Raw genomic sequence first — 27,945 nt, 5'->3', positions numbered from 1 at the left:
AACATTAGTAACTATTTTGTATTGATGGGATATTTACATTATATTGTTGCCCTATATTCTACAACTGGTTATCTTAATCTGTCACTAGTACATGCTATATACTCTCTCACTTTTTAATATTTTATTATACATCTAACAATTTTTTATAAGATTATTGTCTTTTTTGGATAAGTACTATTTTATAACCATATATGTAGGTGTAGGTTTCCAGTAATTAAAACCATAGCAAATAATTATCTTCAATTAATACCAGCTTATCTTTTCCTCTACTACTAAGAACCATATATCTGACAATTGTGTAACAGTTTATATTCTCTTAATATTTAGCTAAGTACAAGTCCTGCATTTAGAAAGTTAATATACATCATCTAACAAAAATGGAAACCTTCAAATTTCAAATATTATTCATTTTGTTTAAACAATATATTTTTAATGAAAAAAAATTACTAAATGTTTAATAGGATTATTTTGTTCTTTGGTTAAGTACTGTTTTAAAATCATATATTTATGAGCAACTTTTAATTATTGAAACTAAAGCAAATAACTATTTTCAATTAATACCAATTTATCTTTTCTTTTATCAGTAAAAACCATAGATTCATGTAATTAACTAATACAATATAGCTTTTTCTATAAACTCTTTTGAAGGTACCAAACCAAAGTCCACTCCAACATAATCTATATTTCTTATGATCTTTTCCAAAACGTAACTACGGATACTATCCTAGTTATATAATAATTAGAACTTACAAATTGTAAAGTTAAAACTTTGACAACATTCAAAGTTTCAAAAACATCAAGTATACAATATTGGCAATGAGCTAACTTCTGAACAAATGCACCAATTGGCATGAAATTTTGATTATCTTGCCTTCAACTCTGTAATGGTGAGATCATTATATGAAAGCGGTTTGTGATGATGCATTGAGGAAGAACTGGCTTCGACCGGATCTCTCTCGGTGAAAAAGCCTGGTTGTTTAGGCGGAGACAAGGGGCCTTGACTACCCATCATCAGAACCACATTGACCATGTTTGGTCTATCTTCTGGACTTCGTTGCACACATAAAAGACCTACATGAATTGATCGTAACACTTCACAAGGATTGCTGGTTTCCCTAATTGGTGATGCAATCAACTCCAAGGAGTTTCCTTCACCAAATAGTCTCCAAGCCTGTTCAACAAACACCAATTAAATAATGGTAAATCTTTAAGTTTCTCCTGTTGTTCCAACAGTATATCTACGTTTCACGTTCAGAGTTAATATCATAATCAGACTTACATGCCCAAGAAGATTAAGCTGGTGATCTGGATGACAGAATCCTCTGTTACGCTTCCCACTCACTATCTCTAGCACCAATACCCCAAAGCTAAAGACATCAGACTTAGTGGAGTAGAGACCATCAATTGCATACTCAGGGGCCATGTAACCACTGCAGATAATCATGAGTGTTATGTCAAAACATACATGAAACATTGAAAATGAAGACCGTCTCCAAATATGTGCTGTATAATTTTTTCAGGTTTTTACTTACTATGTTCCCACCACTTTCTTTGTATTTGCCTCAGTTTCTTTTTCTCCAAAACTTCTAGCCAGGCCAAAGTCTGAAATTTTGGGGTTCATTTCATTGTCTAGTAGAACATTACCAGCTTTCAAATCTCTATGTATTATTCTTTGTCTTGAATCTTGATGGAGATAAAGGAGCCCCCGAGCAATCCCATTGATAATGTTGTACCGCATAGACCAATCTAATGGCATCCTTTGAGTTTCATCTGTTCAGTTTTTCAGACAAGTCAGGCTTGTCATCCCTAATAGATCTCTGAATGTTATTCTTCCGGGAGTAAAGGAAACTAGATGGTAGTGTGATTAGATGATGGAAGCACTCAAGTATACCAATATAACTAAATTTTCAGGTTGGAGAAACACATACCAAAAATAAAGAAGTCAAGGCTTTTGTTAGTCATAAACTCATAGATCAGTAATTTTTCATCCTCTTCAATGCAGCATCCTAGAAGATTCACTAAATTCCGGTGCTTAAGTTTTGCAATGTGTATGACTTCATTTTTGAACTCATCTAGTCCTTGTCTAGAAGCTTTTGATAGCCTCTTCACAGCAATTTCTTGTCCATCCTCCAAGATACCCTGAAAAGTGTATAACCAAATGTTCATTCTTGTAAAACTGATAATTTGCTTGACGATCATTTGTAATATTTATACACAAAATCAGCATGTTGCAAAGAGGTGATATCATTGAGTAGGCCAAATCAGTAAGTTGCATGGTAGTTTACTAGATTGTTACCTTATAGACAGATCCAAAACCACCTTCGCCCAGTTTATTATTTGTTGAAAAGTTATCAGTTGCACAAGCAATTCTGGCAAAGTTGAATGATGGAAACTCTAGATCTTCCATATGATTTTTTATATTAGAATTGCTTTCTCTGACGACGGTCAGTGATCCTGCGAAGTATCAGCTGGAGTAAAATTTAACGACACAGAACGAGCAATGTGTTTGCATAAAGTCAGGTTTCTGAGTAAGAATTCACAAATAATAGCCCGGGAAGCAAGTTTGTCATGTCAGTCAACCACTATTGTCAGTATCATTCACTACATTTCCTCTAGTGAGAGAGCATTGTGATTAAAGTAATGCACCATCTATGCACTATATATAATCTATGCAATGGATTCTTGCTCAATTCAAGTAGAATCTCTCAGGTACAACTTGTCTCTTGTTTAGTACCCTGTTATCAGGTTCTGTTTCGTTATTAGTTCCCAAGTGGAGGACCTCTTTCCGGGATTGGATTGTGAAATTTATGACTTCAACATGAGATAACTAATCTTGGTCTTCCTAGAAAAAGATCTCAAAGTTTCCATGAACTTAAAGAATAAAACTCGTTTTCTTCTTAAGTAATAATGTAGTTCAGTTAATCATATATGGCTATTTGCCTAGTTCATTGTCTCAAGTCAAAAGATAACAGTGATAATAGGAAGACCATTTCCAAGGGAGAAACTTTCACAACTGCCTAAAAAATGAAATTAGAAAAAGAAAGGGAGAAAGAGTGTTATAATGTGCCAGATTTGGTGTACCAGGCTTCATATGGGATGTCTTCCTCCAAATATACAAGAGCAGGGCCAGACCAAGGATCAATATGGCTGCAGACAAGACAGATATGACTGCAATCCTCATTCCTTCCTTCCCATTTGCATTAATCCTCTCAGATTGACCTAGTGATGAAGAAAACAATATCAGAAAGCAAGACTTAACAGCCATCATAGAAAAGTAGAACTAAACATTTTCCTATAATGCTTATAAATTGGTTAGTTTGGTCACAACTCACAACTCAGGGTAGTTGGTGCAATTACATGCTAATTCGGATAAAACAATGTTAAACTTTAAACGTTGTAAGATATTAAAGTGGTCTAGTCTAAACTCCTTAGCTCGTTAATGTAGCAGAAAATATTTCTAGTGTCAGAAGTCCAATATAAAGGAATTAGAACTGAAATTAGAAAAATTTTCTACTGTTGAAAGACAATTTTTTTCATCTTTTCTGAAAGGAAAAGAAAAGGTTTCCATAGTAGACCATAACACTTTATTAGATTTTGGCATGTTAAAGTTTAACTGAAAAATTTTCGTACCTAGTTCTGATGCAGCCATCCTTATATAAATTTCTTCCCCATTTTCAGTGAACTCTCTAATGTCAACCAGGTCAACAAACCAAAGCAAGCATCCACTTCCTCCTCTTCTAACATCCAAATTTGCATAAGCAGTACAGGAGCAGTTTTTTGTGCAAAGATTCTTGCACTCCTCAAGGTTTATACTGTAGTTAAACCAGGATTTTCGCGAATCTGGCAACTTTACCCCAGAGCACTTCACAAACCCATCACTAGAGCAGTTTAATGGGGTCTTTCTAATACATCCATTTGACCAATGCAAAGTTTCCCATTCGTCTGGAACTTTTGGCACAAATCCTTTCAAGCAACTGCATTTGATGGAGTTACTTATGTTGCAGCTACCATATGCACCACACAGTGCATAATTATCACAGCCATCCATTTGTACCGTAACATAAACTTCCCAAGCTTTTGTTCTATCGATCCAATTCAGGCGCTGCCAAAGTCCATTCTGAGTTAACACCATCCTTGAAGGAATTGAGATATTACGAAGTTTGTAGCCGTAATATACCTCCCTCTTATTAAACACAACTCCAAATATATATATAGGATTTGGTTTTAGTTCAGGTGTGCCACTAAACCGCAAACCATTCCAAGGACCATTACGATATCGAACAATTGAACCTTCTCTCAAAATAAACTCTGGAAATCCACCAACCTCAGCCCCATATGTAAAATTGCCATGAGAAGGATCATCGGGACTCTTCCAGGATGACAGGTGACGATTCAGTCCGGTTATTAAGTCCCTTCCGAGCTTCATGCCTGGTAGGAACGTATTACCAGGATAATCAAAGCTTTGCCACAAGAAGTTTTCAGGATTATTTTCATTCTCCTCTTTCACAACAAGATTCCCTGAATTCAGTAGCTCTGCAACTGGACGACGAGCAGGTCTGGATGAGGTGGAAGACCAAATCAAGTTACCATCATGGTTTTGAAGGACTAGAATCCCCTGGTTGGTAACTTTTAGAACTCCTGATGTATCGTTGATGGGAACTTCTCTGTTGGCCACCCACACAACGGTCTGGACAGGTATTTGCTTGTACCATATTGCCAAGTATCTTCTCCTGCCAACGCATGGGCTAAAGAATCCTAGTTCATATCGTCCACCTTCCGAAACTATCGTCTCCCCGTCTCTAATCAACTGTGTTGCATTCAAGATGTCCACGGGAGTGGATGTAGATAGAGTAAACAACAGAAAGGAACAAACAAGTACTACGGCAGCGCCCTCCATTGATAGGATGAAACACCGCAGATTTGAAGGCATGTTTTGATCTTTTGCTGTGAGAATGAAACAGGTTCGTCAATTGAAGCTTTCTATGTAAATGAAATCCTTTATTCTTTTATAGTAAGTTTCAGTTTTAGGATCATTCTTTTATATAAAATTTTGTACTTCTTTTGATATTGATTGCATGTCTCTTTGTATTATCCATTTTCTTAGGTCAAGAGTCTTTCTGTTGAGCTCCAAAGGCATAACTGATTATTCAAATTTTCCTAGATCATTACTATTCCAACACCCCATAATAATTAACGAATACAAAAATTTGAAAATGAGGGCAAGACGTAGTCAATACTTCAGTCCTGCTTCTGCATTTTAACTAATTACTAACGCTACTGTTTTTTTTCAAGCCAGGGCTGGATCTTTCACTTGCAACTTGTGTTTTAAGCTACGTAACTCGAATTCAGGGGTGAGTGTGGAATACGAAAATATGTCCGATACAATTGCATTTTCTTTTATTCTAAGTTTTTGTCATAAATTTGAACAGTCGAACCTGCATATTCATATTCGCGAAATATATGTATGAAACGTGTATTTTGAAGAAAACGAAAGGGTTGGAGCAACATGACTTTCCAGTCAATCACGTGTTGATGGATTCAAGAAGTTCTTCTGTAGCCGGATCTCAGAAGTCAGTATCCTGCCAATGTTACATGGACTTTGTTGCTTGGTTGGGGACCTACCCCAACTTTACTTCACTTCCGATGAAGGAATCTATTCATATATATCAAAGAAAGCATCAATTCAGCTGACCATTTCTTCCATTTGCACTAATAGACAGTCACAAATTAAGCTATCACTAGAGGAAGGTCAAGAATTGAATGGGAAACAAACAAAGGCAAAGACCGAGCTCCTTGTCTTAAACGGCCCTACTGAAAAGACCCTTCTGCAAAATTTGTTATCCTTCTACCTCTTACTTGATATCAGATTTAAGTCCTTTGTCAATGGACTAAGGAGTCCAATCCTTTAATTTCGTTCTACCTCAATGTTCAAAACCAAATTCATCTGAAGATAAAATGTGGCTGCAGATACCATAGTCAGTTGAACTATTGAAATATTAAAAGAACTTAAGAAACAAACTAAGAGTTCAATTGTACTAGGAAAATAAGACAAAATTTTAATCTTATTGGAAGCTGGTTGATAAAGAACAAATTAAGTTGACAGAATTTTTGCTGTGGATTTTTGCGTACTTCCTCTGTTGCTCCCTTTATTCAGAATAAACTAGAAATGCATATGGACCATGCAACTTTGTTACTTTGATGATCATTTATGCAACCTATAATGACTTTTTCGTCAAAAAAGAACTCATAATCCAAGTCCCTAGCTGATAAAGAGACTCCAAGACCTTGTCAGATTAAACAATCCCACCTGTTCAGTCCAAACAAACTGTAACACCAGAAGAGCCATCCAAGTAATGACAGAAATGCTGGAACCAAATTAACCTGTTTGTGCCAATCAGCTTTTATGACTGTGATTCTTGAATAGGAGAAGAGGAAATAACTATAAAGTGCAGATATCTTATTGAAAGATTCAATAATAGAAATGTACACTTTCCATAGGTATTCAACAACATCAATATATAATAGTAATTTTTTGGAACTATAATAAGAAACCTTAATCAGCTAAAGCAACTGTCAAAAGGGAATGCAAGCAAAAATTTGAACATGAAAACTTGAACAGAACAAAATTTAGACACCTCAGAGACAGTAAATATACTTCAACAACACAGTCAATTCTAAGAGTTCACTTTGCATTATGACACAAAATCAGCACGAAATGATATTATCTTGCCTCTAATTGTGTGATTGTGAAATCATTAGATGAAAACAGTTTGTGCTTGGTTGATGGAGAACTAAATTCAACTAGATCCCTTTCAGTGAAAAAACCTGGTTGTTTAGGCTGAGGCAAGGGGCCTTGGCTACCCAACATCTGAACCACATTACACATGCTTGGTCTGTCTTTTGGACTTTGTTGCACACATAACAGGCCTACATCAATCGATCTTAACACTTCAGAAAGATTGCAGGTTTCCTTAATTGGTGATGCTATCAACTCGAAGGAATCTCCTACAGAATATAGTCTCCATGCCTAGCAACAAACACCACTTTAATAGTACTGAAAGTTAAGTACAACATTGACTGTTTAAGAAGATATGAATTTCACTTACATGTCCAAGAAGATTAAGCTGGTGATCTGGATGACAGAATCCTCTGTTTCTCTTCCCACTCACTATCTCTAGTACCAATACACCAAAGCTAAACACATCAGATTTAATGGAGTAGAGCCCATCAATTGCATACTCAGGAGCCATGTAACCACTGCAGATAATGGAAAATGTCGTATCATATATGCATGCTACAATGGCATGAAAATTATCATCAAATATATCTATTATATCATTTTTCAGGTTATTACTTACTATGTTCCCACCACTTTCTTCGTATTTGCTGCAGTTTCCTTTTCTCCAAAACTTCTAGCCAGTCCAAAGTCGGAAATTTTTGGATTCATTTCATTGTCTAATAAAACATTACTAGCTTTCAGATCTCGATGTATTATTCTCTGTCTTGAATCTTGATGGAGATAAAGGAGCCCCCGAGCAATTCCATTGATAACGTGGTAACGCATATGCCAATCAAGTGACATGCTTTTAGATTGATCTGTTGAGTTTTTTGCACAAATTAAAGCCATTTCATTGCTCATAGATGTTTTAATGTAAAACCTTTGGAAGGCAAAAGCACTCAAGGACAGTAATTGAACTACATTTCCCATGCTGGAGAAAGGCATACCAAAAATGAAGAAGTCCAGGCTTTTGTTAGGCATAAATTCATAGATCAGCATCTTTTCATCTCCTTGAATGCAGCACCCTAAAAGCTTCACCAAATTCCGGTGCTGAAGTTTTGCAATGTGTATGACTTCGTTTTTGAATTCATCAAGTCCTTGTCTAGAACTTTTTGATAGCCTCTTTACAGCAATTTCTTGTCCATCCTTCATGATCCCCTGAAAAAGGCATATAGCAACATGTACATTCTTGTAAATCTGATAATCTGCTTGGTTTTATCTGTCAAGCCAACAATTGCTCTTCTGTTTGCATAACTAAACCACCTTCCACCACCAGCCCCCCAAGAAAAAAAGGGGAAAAAGAGAGGCAAAACTCTTCATTTTTCTAGATAATTTAGAAGTTTGAATTTTTCTATATGTCAAAGCTAAAAGGTGGAGTCATAGAATTGCAAAAATTAACATGGTGCTGGCAATTTACCAGATTGTTACCTTATAGACAGGTCCAAAGCCACCTTCTCCCAGTTTATTTGTTGTTGAAAAGTTATTGGTTGCACAAGAAATTGTGGCTAAGTCAAATAATGGTAACTCTAGGTCTTCCTTATGAGTTTTACCATTAGAACTGCTTTCAGGGACAGATGCCAACAATCCTGCAAAGTAGCGGTTGTAGTAAATTTAAAACAACACAAGCAGTGTGGTGGTCAAAACTCAAAATCACATTTGTCAGTAAGAATTCACAAATGAATAGTCCTGGAAGGTCATTTATCAAATAGTTTCCAGGCCTGTTAGAGTAGGGGATACAATAGAGGTATCAAACTCAACACAAGGCTTCTGTTTCCACAAACATAATAAATAAAACTTGCTTCTCCATAAACAAAAATAGTTGAGATCATTTAATCATAAAGCTATTTCCCTCTTGATTGTAAAACATCTGTTAATTCACATGCTATAACATATCTGGATGTAGCAGCATTTTCCCCTCAATGGTGATAACAGGAACACAACTTTCAACAGAAAGACTTTCCACAACACTATAATAGAATACAAAAGAAAAGAAGAGTCTTATATATGTGAGAGATATGGCATACCAGGTTTCTTGACGCGTGCCTTTCTCCAAAGATACAAGATCAAGGCTAGGCCAAGGATCAGCGCTGCTATAGGCACCATAGAGATGACTGCAGTCCTCATTTTTCCCTTCTCATTTGACTTGAAACTCTCAGTTTGGTCTAGTCATCAAACAAATCATAGCAGAAATCTAGGAATTAAATGATAATTACGAAAAATGCAAATGAAATATATCACTATGATCATTATAGATTAACTGGCTAGATCAAAACTCAACAACTCAGGTCAGTTTGTTCAGATAAAAGCTAAATCTTTCATATTGTGACTTCTCCTATTAAATTCCTGTTGTCTCTTCTGCTTGGTACTTAAATACTAAATAATTAGAGTTGATTCAAATTTAGCTAATGGATCTCTTTAAAACATAAGCTCTAGCAAGGTTCCACCAAAAGCTATATATTAAGAAAATCTTTGCTATCATGCCAACAAACAATGGTTAGATCTATAACGTTAAAAGAATTTATGCATTATGTTTTTTTGACAGGATGATTGATTTCGTACCTAGTTCTGATGCAGCCACTCTTATATAAATTTCTTGTCCATTTTCAGTGAACTCTCTAATGTCAACCAGGTCAACAAACCAAAGCAAGCATCCACTTCCTCCTCTCCTTATATCCAAATTTGCATAAGCTGTACACGAACAGTTCCTTTTACAGATGTTCTTGCACTCCTCAAGATTCATACTGTAGTTAAACCAGGATTGTCGCGAATCTGGCAACTTTACCCCAGAGTACTTTATAAATTCATCACTAGAGCAGTTTAATGGAGTCTTTCGAACACACCCATTTAACCAAATTTTAGTGTCCCACTTTTCTGGAAGTTTTGGCTCAAATCCTTTCAAGCAACTGCATTCTGGGGAGTTACTTTTGTTGCAGCTACCATAAGCACCACACAGTGCGTAATTGTCACAGATATCCATTTGTACTGTAACATAAACTTCCCAAGCTTGTGTTCTCTCAATCCAATTCTTGCGCTGCCAAAATCCATCCTGAGTTAACACCAACCTCGAAAGAATTGAGTCATTACGAAGCTTGTAGCTGAAATATACCTCCTTCTCATTGAACACAACTCCAAATGTAAATAAAGAATTTGGTTTTAGTTCAGGTGTGCCACTAAACCGCAAACCATTCCAGGGACCAGGACGGAATCGCACAACTGAACCCTCTCTCAGTACAAACTCTGGAAACCCACCAACCTCATACCTATAAGTAAAATTACCATTAGAAGGATCGTTAGGACTCTTCCAGGATGACAGGTAACGGTCCAGGCCTGTGATTAAGTTCCTTCCGAGCTTCATTCCTTGTAGAAATGTATCACATGGATAATCAAAGCTCTGCCACAAGTAGCTTTCAGGATTATTTTCATTCTTCTCTTTGACAATGAGGTTTCCTGAATTCAAGAGCTGTGCAACTGGACTACGAGCAGGTCTGGATGAGTTGGAAGACCAAACAGTGCTCCTATAAAAATTTAGAAGGACTAGAATCCCCTGGTCGGTAAGTTTTAGAACACCTGACAAATCCTTGAGGGGCACTTCTCTATTGGCCACCCATACAACCGTCTGGACTGGTATATTCCTGTACCATATTCCCAAGTATCGATGGGTGCTGGAACCTGGGCTAAAGAAACCCAGCTCAAATTTTCCACCTACTGAAACTATCGTTTCTCCATCTCTAATTAACTGAGTTGTATTCAACGTGCCCTCTGCAATGGATACAGATAAATTAGACAACATAAAGGAACAAAGAAGAAGTACCGCAAGGCCTTCCATTGATTGGATGAAACTCTAAATGACTTGATGGCATCTTCCTTTCTTTTATCATCTTTTCCATTGAGTATCTGTGAAAATGACATCCCTGTTGTCATTTTCTTGTAAGGTTATTGAATGTTTAACCATCTTCAGAAGAATATTCTAATCCGTACCAGAGAGTAGGAAACCCCCAGGCTAACAACATAGAATGTAAGCAATGGTTAAAACTTCCTTAATATTATCAATACTCCATGATTAAGTGGTGGAAGTGACATCACAGAGCTGATTCAATAATTAATGAATAAAAAAAGTTGAAGAATGACTGTGGACAAGTTCCTTTATGCCACTAGACATAGTCTATAGCTCGGTCTTGCTTCTCCATTTGATTGAGTGGCTAATTGCTCCTGTTATTTTCCAAGGGAGGATTTTCCATTTATAAAAGTTATCTGGGTATTCAATCAAATTTTGATTTACATTTTTACTTAGGCAGACTCAGAAGTCAAAGATATCTGCCAAGTTTCCCTTGATTCTACTGATTGGTATCTTCCAACAACCCTACCCTATTCTACCTCAACAATGATAATATTTGGGATTATTCAGCTGACCATTTCTTCCACTTGCACTGAACAGGCACTCCCAAGTTCAGTTTATTGACAGTAAAATTCAAAGTTAGCTCCTGACTGAAGTTGTTAACTGTCAAATCTCAATCTCCATATCAAAGCTTGTAAAACTTTGTGGAGAGACCTAAGGAGCCAAAGTTGATAATTATTCCGCAAGGATTAAGGTAGTTAATAATACTGTGTGGTACCACAACTACCCCAACCTAACATCGTAAAGAAAGGCATAGAAGGCGCTGTGATTGTCGGATTGTCTAGTTCCTATCATGTACTAATGTTTTTGTATGCTTTTAAGTGCTGTCACTATGAAAATATCTTAAATTGAGTGGGACACAAACACTGACTCAAGAGTATCTACGATTCTATTTAATTTTTTTAATTTTAGTTAATTTAGAATTTTATTCTCTTTATTCTATTTAGATTAGGATTCTTTTTTTCTTTTTATTAGGAGTTTATAACTTTTAACGATTATTATTAAGCTAGTTATGTTGTATTTTATTTAAATCTTTCGTTAACTACTCTAGTTGTATTAAACAACTTAAAGTAGAGTTTTATTAGGATGTAGGCCTATAATATTATAAATAGAAACCTTCGACTTAGTTACGAGACTTTGAAGTTAAGAATTAATAAAGAATCTTTTCTTAAGTAGGAGTGTTTATTTTTTCGAGACTCTTCTAAAAAAGGTAAGAAGTTTTTAGTACTTTTGGCCTAGTCAATCAAAGTAGGATTTTGGCTATTTTTTACCTTAGTGAAGTTTTCAACCTAGTCAAGATTGGTGATTCACCTTAGTGAGGTTTCTAACTTCGCCACGATTGGTGTCTTTCGTAACGCCCAAATATCTTTACAACGTCCTGACGTTAGTTTAGTAACAGAGTGGGAGGATCATTGTTCGCTACGTAGTTCAGGTCCATTGTTGGGTTTTAACGCTCCTTGTTCGGGTAATTCTATTTCTTTTATTACTTTATAGTTATATCATCTTTTTTCTATATCACCACATCGTCATCACCATACAATAAAATACTGCTAAGATATTAAAATCATCAAAGAGATGATCACAATATCGATATTCAAGAACTAAGACGCCAAATTCAAGAATTACAAGAGCAACTCACAAGACGTGACGCTGCTCAAATCAACAACAGCAACTCTAATGATGAAGAGGATGAAACCAACCCTTCCATCAAAATTTGTCTTTTAATGAAAAAATATCTATACGGCGACTGAGAATTGCTTCTTCTAGAGATTCAGGAATCAAAGTCGACATTCTTGAGTTTGAAGGAAGACTTCATCCTGATGACTTTCTTGACTGGTTTTGCAAAGTGGAAAGAGTTTTTAAGCTCAAAGATATTCTCGATGAAAACGTGCGAAGCTTGTTGCAATTGAATTGAAGAAGCATGTCTTTATTTGGTGGAAAAATCTCAAACGACAATGAGAAAAAGAAGGTCGCAACCAGATCAAAACATAGATAAGATGTGTTGAGAACTTAAACGTAAGTTCCTTCCTAAGCATTATCGACAAGAAATTTTTATCAAATTTTCATAGCTTGAGGCCAAAAATAATGTCGGTGGAAGAATATATAATGGAGTTCGAATGACTTCACATGAAGTGTGATGTCCATGAACTTGAAGAGCAAACTCTAGCTCATTATCTTGGGGATCTCAATGTTGAAATTACAGATATTGTTCAACTACAACCATATTGGAACTTATATGATATCATCAGATTAACATTAAAGGTTGAGAAACAATGATCATGGAAAAGCTTAGCGAGTTCATTTAGACAAAAAGATTCCACCTTAAATCGTGAGAGATAATGTTTGGCAACTATTCTACCTCCGAAGGTAAACTCTTCCAAAACTGCAAACAATAATGATAAAAAATTACTTCTACTCATGCTTCTAATGTCAACAAGAAGTGCTTCAAATGCCAAGGATTTGGGCATCTTGCTTCTAATTGTCCAAATCGAGGAATTATCTATTTAGTAAAAGAAAAAGTTATGGAAGAACCTAGCATGGAAGAAGTAGATGATGAGCTAGAAATATTCAACAATGAAGAGATTGAAGAAGTTTTTGCTGACAATGGAGAAACTCTTGTTATTCGTCATAATCACAACACTGCTATGATGACTGAAGAAAGTTGGCTTCGTCACAACATATCTTATACAAGATGCACATCCTAAAGGAAGGTTTGCAATGTCATTATTGATAGTGGAAGTTGTGAGCATGTTGTTACCAACTACATGATGGAAAAGTTGAAATTCCAACTGAAGTACATCTTCACCCTTACAAGCTACAATGACTGAGAAAAGGAAACGAAATTAATGTAACGAAGCGTTGTTGTGTTCAATTCTTTATTAAAAATAAGTATCAAGATGAAATTTGATGTGATGTTATCCCAATGGACGCATGTTACCTGTTGCTGGGAGGCCCATGGCAATATGATTGTCAAACTCACCATGATGGATACAAGAATACCTATTCCTTCATTAAGGACGGAGCAAAAATTATGTTAACTCCATTAAAGTCAAAAAACCGATAAAAGAGACAAGAGGAAGATAAAGCACTCATCACTATGTCTGGTTTAAACAAAGCTTATCGTGAATCAAGCCTCTTATTAGTTTGTGAGGAGAATGAAGTATCTTCACCCTTATCTAAAGATGTCCAACCCATAATTAAGGAGTTTTGTGATGTTGTACCTAATAAGATACACCATGGACCGCCACCAATGCGAGATATTTAGCATGCCATCGATTTCATCCCTAATTCTATTATTCCAAATAAGCTTACTTATCGCATGAGTCCGCTAAAGCATAAAAAGTTACAACATCAGGTCAAACAACTTTTGGAGAAAGGCTTGTATTGTTTTTCCCATTCTTAGACTTAATGATTTGGTGGATCAATTGCATGGTGTTGTTATCTGCTCTAAGATCGATCTGCATAGTGGTTATCACCAAATTCGAATACGACCTGGAGATGAATGGAAAACAACCTTAAAAAACTGGATGAATTATTCGAATGGTTGGTGTGGACCATGATAGTATGTGGATCCAAACATCTACAAGGAGTATGTCAAAGTCTACTCATCGGAGTCGAGTCTTTTTCTGACCCAAGGAGAATGACGCAAGAGCATCTACAATTCTATTTCATTTTCTAATTTTAGTTGATTTACGATTTTATTTTCTTTATTCTATTTATATTAGGATTTTTTTCTTCTTTTTGTTAGGATTTTATTACTTTTAAAGATTATTATTAGGTTAGTTTTGTTATATTTTATTTAAATCTTTTGTTAACTATTCTAGTTGTATTGGATAATTTGAAGTAAAGTTTTATTAGGATGTGAGCCTATAATACTATAAATAGGACGCTTAGACTTAGTTATAAGACTTTGAAGTTAAGAATTAATAAAGAATATTTTATTAAGTAGGAGTATTTATTTTTTCTAGGTTTTTTTTTTTAAAATGTAAGATGTTTTTAGTATATTTGATCTAATCAACCAAAATGAGATTTTGACTATTTTTCACTTTAGTGAGGTTTTCAACTTTGCTAAGATTAGTGATTCATCTTAGTGAGATTTCTAACCTCGCCACGATTGGTATCTTTCATAGCGCCCAAATGTCTTTTACAATACCCCGACGTCAAATAGAGACAAATATCTGAGCTCCTAGAATTAGATGACATTGACAAAATGTTCCTTTTAGTGAATTTCGGACAGATCCAATAAAGATAAAATTGGCATTTGTCTGTATATGTAGGCATGTATCCATCCATTCATCACAATCAAGTTTCCTTTCCATGCGGTAAGACATTTCTTGTGGTCCAACTTTCTGAATAGTTTTCTCTTTCGTTTCACATTCTCTGAAGACCAAACTCAGGCATTCTTCTACTGAACTTTTCACAAGGGATACTTCATGCAACCAGCTTCACTCAATTTGAATATAGAAATTGTTAGGTTGAACAACCGTAGTTTGTCTTGATAATAACTTGTTCTTAAAGAAAGTAGAAGTTTGAATCCTTAGCATTTGGTATAATAATTCTCTTTTGATGCTAATTTGACAGTATGCATGCAATACTTGGGTGAAATCTGTCAATGGGTATCATATAAGAGATTCGGATTGAAGAATTATGACAGATGTACATGATTTTTCTTATGAACTTCGATTATCTGGAAGAGTCCATTTTCGAAAAGTTTCTTGTGACTTATATTCTTGAATAATAGAAGGAAAAACAGATATAATGGCAAATAATCCTATTGAGTAGTGAAAGTTACATTTGGACTCTATCTGTTAGCGTTCAAGAACATCAAGAAGAGATTTTTTTTTGGATTTGTAATGCCTAACTTAGTCAAGAAAAGTAACTGTAAAAAAGAGATACGAGAAACAATCTATGCATGAAAAAACACATTAGGATAAACTAACAGGCTTCAAAGACATTGAATATACTTCAGTTACACAGCAATGAATTCTAACTTCTAAGAGTTCACTAGGCAGGCAAAATTAACCTGAAAATTTATTTATCTTGCTTCTGACATCCCAATGGTGAAATCATTAGATGATAAAAGTTTCTGGCTGGCTGATGAAGAACTTGATTGATCAACCAGATCCCTTTCATTGAAGAAACCTGGTTGTCTAGGCTGGGGCAAAGGTCCTTGACTTCCTAACATCATAACCACATTAGACATGTTTGGCCTATCTTCTGGACTATGTTGCACACATAACAGGCCTACATGAATTGATCTTAACACTTCAGAAGCATTGCCGGTGTCCCTTATTGCTGATGCAACCAATTCAAATGATTTTCCTTCAGCAAACAATCTCCATGCCTATGGAACAAACAACAGCTAAATAAGAGTAGATTTAATTTTAAAAGTAAGAGTTAATAAGATCATAATCAGACTTACATGCCCAAGAAGGTTAAGCTGGTGATCTGGATGACAGAATCCTCTGTTACAATTCCCATTCACTATCTCTAGCACCAATACACCAAAGCTAAAGACATCAGACTTAATGGAGTAGAGACCATCAATTGCATACTCGGGTGCCATGTATCCACTGCAGATAATCTTGATTGTTAAATCAAGTATACATGAAACATTGAGACAAATATCATCTCCAAATATAAGCTATATCATTTATTTCAGGTTTTTACTTACTATGTTCCCACCACTTTCCTTGTATTTGCCTCAGTTTCCTTATCTCCAAAACTTCTAGCCAGGCCAAAGTCTGAAATTTTGGGGTTCATTTCACTGTCTAGCAGAACATTAGCAGCTTTCAAATCTCTATGTATTATTCTTTGTCTTGAATCTTGATGGAGATAAAGGAGGCCACGAGCAATCCCATTGATAATGTTGTAGCGCATAGGCCAATCAAGTGACATGCTTTGAGTTTCATCTGTTCAGTTTTTCACACAAGTCAGCCTCGTTTTCCCTAATAGATCTCTGAATGTAACTCTTCGAGGGTAAAAGGAACTAGATGGTAGTCATGATTAGACAACTGAAGCACTCAATTATAGCACTTGAACTAAATTCCCAAGTTGGAGAAAAACATACCAAAAATTAAGAAGTCCAGGCTTTTGTTAGGCATAAATTCATAGATCAACATCTTTTCATCCCCCTGTATGCAGCATCCTAAAAGCTCCACTAAATTTCGATGCTTAAGTTTTGCAATATGTATGACTTCATTTTTGAACTCATCAAGTCCTTGTCCAGAACTCTTAGATAGCCTCTTTACCGCAATTTCTAGTCCATCCTTCAAGATCCCCTGAAAAGTGTATAACCAAATGTTTATTCTAGTAAGCCAGATATCTCACTTGAATGATACTCTTTCATATGCACAGCAGCCCTTCTCTTTGCATAATTGACACCCTCAACCCCCTCCCCCCTCCTTTTTCCAGGGGACAACAAAAGAAAAAGCAGAGGTATAAACTCATTCCTTTTTTGTAGAATAATTTAGAGGTCAGAAGTTTTTTATTTTTCTAGAATATGGTTGATTAAAATTCACAGAATGATAAGTACTATTAGTAAAATTATACTTTGGAAGATTATTATGCCAATTCCAAATAGATGACACTGCATGCTGGTTTACTAGACTGTTACCTTATAGACAGCTCCAAAACCGCCTTCTCCCAGTTTATTCTTCATTGAAAAGTTATCGGTTGCAAAAACAATTGCGGCTAAGTCAAACGAGGGTAACTCTAAATCTTCATTCTGATTTTTAACATTGGAGCTGCTTTCAGGGACATATGTCAGCAATCCTGCAAATTAGTAGCAGTAGGAGTAGGAGTAAATGTAAAAAGACAAAAGCAGTGAGGTTGATAAGGTCAGGTTTATCAGCAAGAATTTACAAATTAATAGCCCAGGAAGGTCAAGTATCAAATAAGTTTCATGTTTAGAACCTGTTATCAAGTTTTATTATGTTATCATTTTCCAAAAGAAGGACTTGTCACCTCCAACATGAAATAATCTTAATCCTCCTAGAACAAAGAGTTCTAACAATTACAATGAGCTTAAACAATCTAACTCGTTTCCTTCATGCTGTAGTTAAACAAAAGAAATGTCTACGAATTCCTATGCCATCAGGTATCTAGATAGGCAGTAACAGGAACACCACTTTCAGCATGAAAATTTTCCACAGCAGTATAACGAACAATAACAGAGACAAAAAGAATGAAAATCTTATTATGTGAGGGATATGATGTACCAGGTTTCTCATGGTATCGCTTCCTCCAAAGATACAACACCAAGGATAGGCCAACTATCAACACTGCTGCAGTCAACACACAGACGAATGCAACTCTGACTCTTTCTTTCTCCTTGGATTTGATACTCTCTATTTGATCTAGCCATCAAACAAATTTTAGCAGAAATCTTTGAGTTAGAACTCACTATAAGAATAGCAAATATAATTTCTACTAATATGGTTATAATTTAATTAGCTGGGATTAATATAATAATTCAGAAAATATAATATGGTTATAATTTAATTAGCTGGGATTAAAATAATAATTCAGAAAATATTGCTAATGCAAAAGCCCATGATGCAGTCACACTGACTAGTATCTCATCTGTTCATGAAAAGGCTTCTGCCTTCTAGGGAACTTTTAGTACTGGATCTTTCACCTGTGACAAATTGCTGCTCTGAGTTCCTGTTTACTCTCTTCTGCTTTGGGAGTTCTACTTACTAGAACTGATTCAAATTTATCTAGTCATTCTCTTAAAAACATAAACCTCTAGCAGAGTCCTATCAAAACCTATGGAATGTTGGGTTTATTGGGTTAGCGCAGGTTTGTTGGGTTCACTTGTAAATAGGGAAAGAGTTGGTTTCTCTGTCTCTGCAGGACAAGGAAGGGATACTGGTGTTTTTTGTTACCAGTTTGTATAGTGAGGGTCAAGACTGACTACCAATCAGTCTTCTACTCTCCTTCGTTTGTTTATGGACTCCCTCTCTGGAATGAATGATTCTTAATTTTCAAAAAAATATTTATGCCATCTTGCTAATAAAGGCAACAGCTATACCTGTAATGTTTCTTGTTTTTTCAGATAACAGACCCAACTGTTAAAAGAATTGATGCATCCATCTTGAAACACCATAAAAAAGAAAAAAGAAAAAAGAAAAAAGTCCATGTATTAAGAGTTAGACAATGACATGTTAAAGTTTAGGGACAATTGAAAATTTCATACCTAGTTCTGATGCAGCCATCCTAATATATATTTCTTGTCCATTTTCAGTGAATTGTTGAATGTCAACCAGGTCCACAAACCAAAGCAAGCATCCACTTCCTCCATCTCTTATATCGATATTTGAGTAAGCTGTACATGAACAGTTTTTTGTGCAGAGGTTCTTGCATTCCTCAAGAGTCATACTGTAGTTAAACCAGGATTTTCGTGAATCTGGCAACTTCACGCCAGAGAACTTTAGAAATCCATCAGTAGAGCAGTTCAATGGGGTCTTTCTAGCACACCCATTTGACCAATTTTTAGCGTCCCAATTTTTGGGAAATTGCGGCACAAATCCTTTCAAGCAACTGCACTCTGGGGTGTTACTTGCATTGCAGCTACCATACGCACCACACAGTGCATAATTGTCACAGTTATCCATTTGTACTATAACAAAAACTTCCCAACTCTGGGTTCTATCAGTCCAAGTGAGGCGCTCCCAAAGTCCATTCTGACTTAACACCATCCTTGAAAGAATTGTGCTATTATGAAGCTCATAGGTGTCATATACCTCCGTCTCATTGATCACAACACTAACTGTGAAAAATTTGTTTGGTCTTAGTTCAGGTGTGCCACTAAACCGCAGACCATTCCAAGGGCCAGGACGGAATCGAACAACTGAACCCTCTCTCAGTATAAGTTCTGGAAATCCACCAACCTCAAACCGATATGTAAAATTACCGTGAGAAGGATCGTCAGGACTCTTCCAGGATGACAGGTAACGATCCAGGCCTGTGATTAAGTTTCTTCCAAGTTTCATGCCTTGTAGCAACGTATCACATGGGTAATCAAAGCTCTGCCACAATAAGTTTTCAGGATTGCTGTCATTCTCCTCTCTCACAATGAGGTTTCCTGAATCCAAGAGCTGTGCAACTGGATTTCGAGCGGGTCTAGATGAGTTTGAAGACCAAACAGTTCTCCTATTACGATCCAGAAGGACTAGAATTCCCTGCTTGGTAAGTTTCAGAAAACCTGATGAATCGTTGAGGGGCAGTTCTCTGTTGGCCACCCATACAGCAGTCTTGACAGGTATTTGCTTGTACCATATTGCCAAGTATTTCTTCCTGCTTGCACCTGGACTAAAGAATCCAAGCTCAAACCTTCCACCTGCTGAAACTATCGTGTCGCCATCTCTCATTAATTGAGTTGTATTCAAGGTGTCCACCGCAGCGGATATTGTCAGATGAGACAACAAAAAGGAGCAAACAAGAAGTATCCCCAAGCCTTCCATTAAAAGGATGAAAATTTGAAAACTTGAACTGATCTTCCTTTCGCTTACAATATTTTCCAGAGAAAATGAAACCAACTTTTCTAAAGGCTATCCATGCCAATTACAACCCCCATGGTTTGAAGTTTTCAGCACCATAATTCATGAAAATCGGCGGAATACACTAGCCCTGTAACAGAGAAGTAGGAACTAGACGACAATTCTTTCCAGGAAAGGAAATGGTCCAACCTCTCTCATATAAAACAACACTCCATAATTAAGTGGGGCCAATGACATCGCAGGAGCTGATACGATGATCAATGAGAATCCAAAATGTTTAAAAGGAGTGGACAAATGTTTCTATGTTACTTGACATAGTCAACAATTTTTTCTTGCTTCCACATTTGTTTTACTGATTGCTACAGTTATTTCCCAAGCAAAGATATCCCATTTTATATTGGTAGTCACATTTTGTCATAACTAAAGAAAGTCATTTGCGTAGGCAGAACTCAGAAGCCAAGACCCTTCGAATGTTACATTGATTCTAGTCCATTGGTTCGGGCCAGCACCACATGATTTCCTCCAACCACCTATTCTACTTCCATTTGCATGAAATCCTTAGTTTACTGATATAACTCAAGTTAATTTCCAATGGGAAATTGTAAGGAAAGATATCAGTACATATTGAGAGATCTAAAACCAGCCTGGTGATGAACCTATTGAGGAAAAAATCATGTGATCTAATGGGCTAAAGTTGATAATTCCCATAAAGGTGTTCAGGATAGTTATTAAAAGATTTGCATTACAACAACCCAAACCTAACATCATAAATAAAGCCAGCAAAGGGTCAGGCTAGTTAATAACAAATGGCACAACATCCACCCAAATCTAACATCATAAAAATAAAGTCAGCAAAATCTTTTTACAAGGTCTTACCCATTAATTACTTATGAATTTCATACATGTAAATGGTTGTAATTATCACAACAAAAAGTATTGTCACGAAAAAGTAATCAAAGGGAGTCGAACTTGTAATTATCCTAATCACAAATTGTCTAGTTTATATCGGTTATTAATATTATTAGCTTACACATTGCTCACACCTATAATAATATATGGACTTGAGAAAGACACAAACAGAGAATAAGAGGCAAACTCCCAGTAGTTTAGACAGACTCCAAAAAAATAGGTTATTTGCCTTAATGAAAGATATGTTTTGGACAGTAAAAAGGACAACAGGTTTTAGACAGGGTCCAATTTATTTCTTGGTACCGACCAAACATTGAGTAATGTTTAAACAATGAACAGTCCTACCATTGGACAAAGTGGCAGAGGACTGGAAAAATCTGTACACTCTTCAATTGAAATCTACCTACTGAGCTCGGGCTCAAAGGCACCCTATATTTATTGGGTGATCTGTACCTGAGTTCGAGCCAGACAAGTTATAAACTAGTGAGGGTTCAAGGGTATTTTAGAAATTACAATATAGGAAAATGGAGAAGAAGTAGAAATCCTATGAAAATGTATGGTGTACAGTCATGGTCAGATCAGATATATATGGACCCACCATCCCTATTTTCACCAAGATGCACGGAATGAATTGCTGGGAAACAAATATCCATCCATTCCATTCAAGTTCCTTTTTAATGAGGTGAGACTTTTCTTGTGCCCAGTTGTCAACATCTTTTTCTCTTCCTTTTCACATATCCACAAAAACAACAATACGAAAGCATTCTTCTAGAGAACTTATCTCTTTCTGCTACTTTTGACATTTTGGCCAAAGTTCTAGACTTCTATCATTGAATCTAAGATGAAATTTATTCTTTAAGAAAGTAGTTCATATTTTGAATCTTAACATAGTGTAGGGTTGATTTTCCAAAAGAAAAAATGAATGCCTATGCATGCAAGGAAAATTGCAGATAGTAAATGTTTTTCAATCAAAACCAACTTTGGTAGTATAGTTGGGGAAGGAAATTTTGAACTTGGGGGGACCTATTTAAAGAAGAGATGTGGTAAGGTATGCCTTGAGCATTTGTAGAATGTTAACATGAACGTGTCATTTATCTTGCATCTAATACTGTTATAGTGAAATTACTTGTCAAAAATTGTTTTTGACTGCTTGATGAGGAACTAAATTCAACCAGATCCCTCTCATGGAAGAAACCTGGTTGTTTAGGCTGAGGCAAAGGGTCTTTGGAACTCAGCATCAGAACAACATTTGACATGCTTGGCCTGTCATCTGGACTTTGTTGCACACATAGTAGACCAACATGAATTGATCTTATGATTTCATGTGAGTTCCGAGTGTCTCTAATCGGTGCAGCAATCAGTTCCAAGGATTTGCCTTCATTAAATAACCTCCATGCCTATGCAACTCAAGTTAGTTCACTAATAGTAGAATTAACATTTAGAGATGAGGAGGAGTTGTAATGTGACACTTACATGGCCAAGAAGGTTAAGCTGGTGATCTGGATGACAGAATCCTCTGTTTCTTTTCCCACTCACTATCTCTAGTACCAAAACGCCAAAACTAAAGACATCGGATTTTATCGAGTAAACCCCATCAATTGCATACTCTGGAGACATGTATCCACTGCAGGTAAACATTCCAAGTTTAAATCAAGCATTCATGGTCTGAAGATTAAAAACTGTACTAAATCAATCTTTGAGTTATTACTTACTATGTTCCCACCACCCTGCTTGTATTTGCTGCAGTTTGTTTCTCCCCAAAACTTCTAGCCAAACCAAAGTCTGAAATTTTTGCATTCATTTCATTGTCTAGTAAAATATTAGCAGCCTTCAGATCTCTATGTATAATTCTTTGTCTGGAATCTTGATGAAGATAAAGGAGGCCACGTGCAATCCCATTGATGATGTTGTGGCGCATAGGCCAATCCATTGACATGCTTTGAGCTTGATCTGATCAAATTTTCACAAAAGTGAGGTCATTATATTGCTTATAGATATCTGAACCCAATTTTTCTTCTTAAAAAAGAAAAGGAGGACTAATCAAATCGACACAGTTATGAATTATTGACTGATGACTTTTACTCCATTGCCACTTGATACTGTAATAAGTTTCTGGTTTTGCATGTGGAAAGCACTTAAGTGTTTTAGCTAGAGTAATCTTCAAAGGTTGGAGAAAGACGTACCAAATATAAAGAAGTCCAGGCTTTTATTAGGCATAAATTCATATATCAATGCCTTTTCATCTGTTTCAATGCAACAACCTAGAAGCTTCACTAAATTTCGATGCTGAACTTTTGCAATTTGATCAACTTCATTTTTAAACTCATTGTCTCCTTGCGTAGAACTCTTTGACAGCCTCTTCACAGCAATTTCTTGTCCATCCTCCAAGATACCCTGAAAATATATATCACGAAAAGTTCATTCTCTCAAATCTGATCTTTTTTCTTGAATTTCTATCATATTGCTGATTAAATATTGATTGACATAGAGAGCTCAAAGTCCTATTTCGAGACTCTTTTTGTAGTAACAAAATGAAAACTGCAATTTTGGTTACTGTTGTCAGTGCAAAGAAGTAGAACCATTGGAGTCAGCAAACAATCAACAGGTTGCAAAGAAACTATTATAATCTATTATTACCTTGTAGACAGATCCAAAACCACCCTCTCCAATTTTATTCATAGGAGAAAAGTTATTGGTAGCACGAGCAATTGTTGCAAAGTCGAATAACGGCAACTCAAGATCATCCTTCTGATCCTTATATTTATTACTACTTCCTGAAAGGCCTTGCATTGAGCCTGCAAAACCCAAGGTGTTGTGAATATAAATGCCATGAGCAACCAATCCAAAAATGTGATTTTTGCTGCAAGAATTACCCTTTTTCTTCTGGCGTTTCTTCCTCCCAAGAAAAAGGACCAGGGCTATGCCTACAGTGACCACCACAACAACGAATGCAGAGATCACTGCAATCCACATCTTTTTCTTCGAAGAGGATTTATTTGTGCTTGAGCTATGAGTTTGATCTATACAAAAATGAGAGTCATCATTTAAGAGAAGAATAAGAAATTTCCATCTGCTATTATTATGCTTACTGATTGATTACTTGTGGGTACATTTGAAGTCAGCTCTTTTATTTCAGCACGAATACCAACTCAAAATCCGGATTTACCTGTTAAGTTATGCAAGACTGAGTAAAATTTTAGAACTAAAAGATAATTATCTATACATCTTGCATACATTAGGAATCAGGAATAACCATTAGAATTATTGGAGTGGTTGAAGCATTCCTATTTAACATGAGAAATTACTGCTTTAGATTACACCTTAAGCTGTTTCACAGTTTCTGCTCTTGCATTTTTGTCCTCTCTTTAGGTTTATGTCTAAGTTAAGCAGAATTCGGCAAGTACTTCAGCTACCACATCTGTCTAAGAGTATAAAGTTTATGCAGAAGCTTTACACCAGAGTATCAGGCCACAACTTTCAAGGTTGGAGGATAGTTTCATACCTAGTTCTGTGCCAGCCATCCTTACATAAATTGATTGTCCTCTACCAGTGGAGTGTTTAATATCAATCAGGTCACCGAACCAGAGCAGGCATCCGCTTCCTCCATCTCTTATATCCAAATTAGCATAAGCTGTGCACGAGCAGTTCTTTGTGCACTGGATGTTGCACTCCTCAAGGTTCATACTGTTGTTACTTGGGGGTTGTCCTGAGTCCGGAAACTTTACTCCGGAAATCTCCTGAAATCCATCTCCAGAACAGTTCAGCCGAGTCTTTCTTACGCACCCACCTGACCCTGGGTCCTTATCCCGTTCTTCGCTGTTTTTTGGCACAAATCCACTTAAGCAAGTACAAACTGGGGAGTTATTATTGTTGCAGAAACCATTTGCACCACATAATCCATAATTGTCACAAGTATCCTCTTGTACCAAACGATAATGCACCCACGATGATAGATAACGATGTAGGCCTGTAACAAAGTCCTTTCCGATCTTCATGCCTGGTAGCAGTGTATCACCTGGATAATCAAAGCTCTGCCATATGAAGCTTTCGTCCCACTCATCTTTCACAACAAGGTTACCCGAATCCAGCAGCTGTGCAACTGGATTACGCACAGGTCTTGAAGAGTGGGAAGACCAAATAGTTTTGCCCTCACCACTCAGAAGGACAAGAATTCCCTGATTGGTAACTTTTGCAACGCCTGATGAATCATTGAGCGGTACTTCTCTGTTGGCCACCCATACAACAGTCTTGACAGATTTCTTGTACCATATTCCCAAGTATCGCTTGCCGGTACCACCTGGACTAAAGAATCCTAGTTCAAAAATTTCACTAGCTGAAACTAAGGTCTCACCATCTCTGATGGGGTGAGTTGTATCTATGGAGTCCACTGTAGTAGATATAATTACATGAGGCAGCACAAAGGAGCAAAGAAGAATTATGATAAGACCTTCCATAGAGGTTTAGAAAAATGGGACTCGAACGCCTCTTCCTTCTTCCTATGCCCGTTTCCCACGTGAAAGCATTAATTTCATCCCAAGCTATCTCTACAATTCCCGTGCCTCACTGCACTTTTTGCCTCTTTTTAAAGCCTTCTTGTAAGGCTGGAATTGAACCCTCCTCATGAATGAAACCTGAATTATATGGCTGAAAAATCAATCATTTTCTTTGGAATGAGCAATCAAAATAAATTTCCAATGCCTTGCATCAAAACTTGATTCCATTACCTACTGGCTGAGGTAAAATAATCTGATGGAGCCCCCTTTAGAAACCTTATGAAAAGCAGTAATCCAAGCTTTCTTATGCCATTAAGTGGCTTCTATATCACCAAAAAGAGCAGTTTCAAGAAATGAAATAAAAACAAAAGGTTGAATAAAACGAGGGGAAAGTGGCCAGTCCTGTTTCACCAACATACCCTTATGAGATTCTGAAATACATAAACTTCAGCAGATAAATTGCATGCTCTGGTTAGTCTGACCTGCAGTTATTGGTTAGCAAAAGACTGAAGCCCCTGTCCTGTTTCCCTCTACCATACCAGAAAATTTACACAAACTTGCACAAGTTTAACCTAGTGGAGTGAGGCATATATTCATTTCTGTATTTGTCAAAATATTTGAGTTCTGATAGTGATGCAATGTATCTGGAATTCAACCACAAAATTTCATAGCATTAAATTAGAAGATTATTGGTCAAATCCCCATAAATAAAGCGGTAGAGCCATACCTTAAGAAGATAAAAATTAATCTCATGCAAAATTGATCAGCACTAGCATCTGTAGGCTGTGGCTCCTAAGCTCCTGCTTTAAGTCCTAGAGCAGTTAAGTTCCCCTATCTGCTGAACAACCAAGGATCCATTCATTTTGATGTGAAAGCAAGAAAGTAATAATGCGGAAATATACATTTTCTTTGGAGGCCCACAGGGCAAGTAGATGGTTTGATGGAGATTTCTAGGATGTTTGAACTTTGAAGTTTCTGAGTCTCTAAAGCCTGACCCCACCTTGTTAATCTGTCTGTTATCACAATTAAACTATGAAGATTTACTATAAGTAGGAAGACCTATACTCTTCCCTCTGGATTCAGACAAGAGGACAAATTTATACCAAATTGCTTGGATGATTTCTTACCTACTGGAGAAGAAAGTGCAATCTTATATAACAAAATGTTATTTCATTACTCTCTTTCCTTTCTTTCTGGATGATTGAGAGAATTTAATGCTTCCAACAAAGCCAGTTTCGGTAAGCAGAATAAAGCCTGCAAAACAGCAGCACTAAAATCGAAAACAACAAAAATTAAGACCCAAGAAACAGTTGGGAAATAAAAAATCACAACAACAAATAAAATACACACACTTATCATATGTCTTTTATTCAGGCTTCAGAGCTTGACACAGCTTTATTTATAGGCTTGTTGGCTATATTTATTAATAGGCAACTCTTCCAACACCTGATAAATCATTGAGAGGCACTTCTCTGTTGGCCACCCGTACGACAGTAGTGACAGATTTTTTTGTTCCAAATTCCCAAGTATTTGGCCTTGCAGGAGCCGGGATTTAAGAATTCCAGTTCAAAAATCCCACTAACAGAAACAATGGTTTCACCATCTCTAACTGGCCGTGTTATGGTGTCCAGAGCAGTAGATATGGTTAATATTAGAGAATAAAAATGAACTAAGAAGAAGGATCGTAAACTGCAGCCTTGAACTACCTATGTGAAAGTCATTAAATCTTTCTTTCCAGGTTACAATCAACCAGCTATATCCTTCATAACAATGAGCAGAATTTTCTATGGAAGAGAAAAAAAATGGTCCCACATAGACTTTGAGTGATGACTAATTTTCATTTGAAAGACTTACAGGACTAATTTTTGCAATGTCCAGCACCCTCAAGCATAGGGTCTGCAGTGTTTGTCTCTGACATTGAATGATGTTAATGCAAACGAAAAATTAGATTTGTTTTAATACCATCAAACTCTACCAAAAAAATGGTGATGGAAAATGATTTACGGAGTAAGTTTAGACAGGCACATCTGAATTAGCTACTGATGATTATGATTCATAGCCTTACAGATTTAGATTTCCAAATCTTTCTTATCTTCATAACACCAAATGCTCACTTACTTCTTCCAAGCCAAGGATGTCAGCGCTTGGTGCCAAGTCTTGTTTCTTGATAAAAAGGCAATATAATAATAACAACAATGGAATAAACAATAAAGATATACATTGTAAGGAGAAAGAAATTAAGCATGAAATTGAACAACTAATCAAACTTTCAGTTAGTGTAAGCCATGTAAAACCAACAGCCAAAATTAATCTTCCAAGTGGGTCTTCAGTTTGTGTAACCCATGTTACAAGCGGTTGTAGGCAGAG

General features: G+C 36.3%; 4 protein-coding genes across 12 annotated transcripts; all 4 read right to left on the bottom strand.

Annotated features, from left to right (window-relative positions):
* Positions 1 to 639: 639 nt before the first annotated feature.
* LOC148761472 (G-type lectin S-receptor-like serine/threonine-protein kinase At4g27290) lies at positions 640 to 5,034 on the bottom strand. Its single transcript, XM_088808384.1, has 7 exons — positions 3,631 to 5,034; positions 3,082 to 3,219; positions 2,297 to 2,454; positions 1,929 to 2,139; positions 1,533 to 1,770; positions 1,280 to 1,430; positions 640 to 1,171 (listed from the first exon to the last, which is right to left on the bottom strand). Exons 1-7 carry the CDS (start codon positions 4,928 to 4,930, stop codon positions 863 to 865), a joined length of 2,505 nt encoding a protein of 834 aa, XP_088664510.1. The 5' UTR covers positions 4,931 to 5,034; the 3' UTR covers positions 640 to 862.
* A 1,402-nt stretch (positions 5,035 to 6,436) lies between these two features.
* LOC18593760 (G-type lectin S-receptor-like serine/threonine-protein kinase At4g27290) lies at positions 6,437 to 10,797 on the bottom strand. Of its 2 annotated transcripts, XM_018124215.2 has the most exons (7): positions 9,338 to 10,797; positions 8,803 to 8,940; positions 8,207 to 8,364; positions 7,726 to 7,936; positions 7,359 to 7,596; positions 7,107 to 7,257; positions 6,437 to 7,027 (listed from the first exon to the last, which is right to left on the bottom strand). In XM_018124215.2, the coding sequence occupies exons 1-7, from the start codon at positions 10,602 to 10,604 to the stop codon at positions 6,722 to 6,724; spliced, it is 2,469 nt and encodes an 822-aa protein (XP_017979704.2). In that variant the 5' UTR covers positions 10,605 to 10,797; the 3' UTR covers positions 6,437 to 6,721. The 2 variants fall into 2 exon arrangements, with proteins under 2 accessions (XP_017979704.2, XP_088664596.1); XM_088808470.1 differs by having other exon boundaries at positions 7,359 to 7,936.
* A 4,785-nt stretch (positions 10,798 to 15,582) lies between these two features.
* On the bottom strand, positions 15,583 to 21,619 carry LOC148761471 (G-type lectin S-receptor-like serine/threonine-protein kinase At4g27290). Its single transcript, XM_088808471.1, has 7 exons — positions 18,874 to 21,619; positions 17,894 to 18,031; positions 17,290 to 17,447; positions 16,744 to 16,954; positions 16,348 to 16,585; positions 16,096 to 16,246; positions 15,583 to 16,017 (listed from the first exon to the last, which is right to left on the bottom strand). Exons 1-7 carry the CDS (start codon positions 20,138 to 20,140, stop codon positions 15,709 to 15,711), a joined length of 2,472 nt encoding a protein of 823 aa, XP_088664597.1. The 5' UTR covers positions 20,141 to 21,619; the 3' UTR covers positions 15,583 to 15,708.
* Positions 21,620 to 22,090: 471 nt separating this feature from the next.
* Positions 22,091 to 26,426, bottom strand: LOC18593758 (G-type lectin S-receptor-like serine/threonine-protein kinase SD1-1). 8 transcript variants are annotated; one of them, XM_088808476.1, is made up of 11 exons: positions 26,306 to 26,421; positions 25,998 to 26,222; positions 25,810 to 25,901; positions 25,533 to 25,716; positions 24,588 to 25,382; positions 23,959 to 24,105; positions 23,723 to 23,880; positions 23,269 to 23,479; positions 22,798 to 23,035; positions 22,559 to 22,709; positions 22,091 to 22,482 (listed from the first exon to the last, which is right to left on the bottom strand). In XM_088808476.1, exons 4-11 carry the CDS (start codon positions 25,537 to 25,539, stop codon positions 22,177 to 22,179), a joined length of 2,013 nt encoding a protein of 670 aa, XP_088664602.1. In that variant the 5' UTR covers positions 25,540 to 25,716; positions 25,810 to 25,901; positions 25,998 to 26,222; positions 26,306 to 26,421; the 3' UTR covers positions 22,091 to 22,176. The 8 variants fall into 8 exon arrangements, with proteins under 8 accessions (XP_088664602.1, XP_088664600.1, XP_088664601.1 ...); XM_088808474.1 differs by having other exon boundaries at positions 24,588 to 25,716; positions 25,998 to 26,060; positions 26,306 to 26,426; XM_088808475.1 differs by having other exon boundaries at positions 24,588 to 25,729.
* Between the last annotated feature and the right edge of the window lie 1,519 nt (positions 26,427 to 27,945).

This window comes from Theobroma cacao, chromosome 7 (genome assembly GCF_053813885.1).
Source record: "Theobroma cacao isolate CCN51 chromosome 7, ASM5381388v1, whole genome shotgun sequence".
NCBI lineage: Eukaryota > Viridiplantae > Streptophyta > Magnoliopsida > Malvales > Malvaceae > Theobroma > Theobroma cacao.
The sequence above is the reverse complement of the archived record's forward strand: the minus strand, read 5'-3'. Positions and strand labels throughout refer to the sequence as shown.

Excerpts from the sequence above, each read along its gene's own strand:
- LOC148761472 (XM_088808384.1), bottom strand. The coding sequence starts at position 4,930 with ATGCCTTCAAATCTGCGGTGTTTCATCCTATCAATGGAGGGCGCTGCC. Across the intron at positions 2,455-3,081 it reads GACATCCCATATGAAGCCTG|GATCACTGACCGTCGTCAGA; the intron begins GTACACCAAATC and ends GATACTTCGCAG. Across the intron at positions 2,140-2,296 it reads GTTTTGGATCTGTCTATAAG|GGTATCTTGGAGGATGGACA; the intron begins GTAACAATCTAG and ends TACACTTTTCAG.
- LOC18593760 (XM_088808470.1), bottom strand. The coding sequence starts at position 10,604 with ATGGAAGGCCTTGCGGTACTTCTTCTTTGTTCCTTTATGTTGTCTAAT. Across the intron at positions 8,941-9,337 it reads AGTGGCTGCATCAGAACTAG|ACCAAACTGAGAGTTTCAAG; the intron begins GTACGAAATCAA and ends TTTGATGACTAG. Across the intron at positions 7,258-7,358 it reads AAGAAAGTGGTGGGAACATA|TGGTTACATGGCTCCTGAGT; the intron begins GTAAGTAATAAC and ends CATTATCTGCAG.
- LOC148761471 (XM_088808471.1), bottom strand. The coding sequence starts at position 20,140 with ATGGAAGGCTTGGGGATACTTCTTGTTTGCTCCTTTTTGTTGTCTCAT. Across the intron at positions 18,032-18,873 it reads GATGGCTGCATCAGAACTAG|ATCAAATAGAGAGTATCAAA; the intron begins GTATGAAATTTT and ends TTTGATGGCTAG. Across the intron at positions 16,955-17,289 it reads GTTTTGGAGCTGTCTATAAG|GGGATCTTGAAGGATGGACT; the intron begins GTAACAGTCTAG and ends TACACTTTTCAG.
- LOC18593758 (XM_088808474.1), bottom strand. The coding sequence starts at position 25,539 with ATGGAAGGTCTTATCATAATTCTTCTTTGCTCCTTTGTGCTGCCTCAT. Across the intron at positions 24,106-24,587 it reads GATGGCTGGCACAGAACTAG|ATCAAACTCATAGCTCAAGC; the intron begins GTATGAAACTAT and ends ATTTTTGTATAG. Across the intron at positions 23,881-23,958 it reads GAAACGCCAGAAGAAAAAGG|GCTCAATGCAAGGCCTTTCA; the intron begins GTAATTCTTGCA and ends TGGGTTTTGCAG.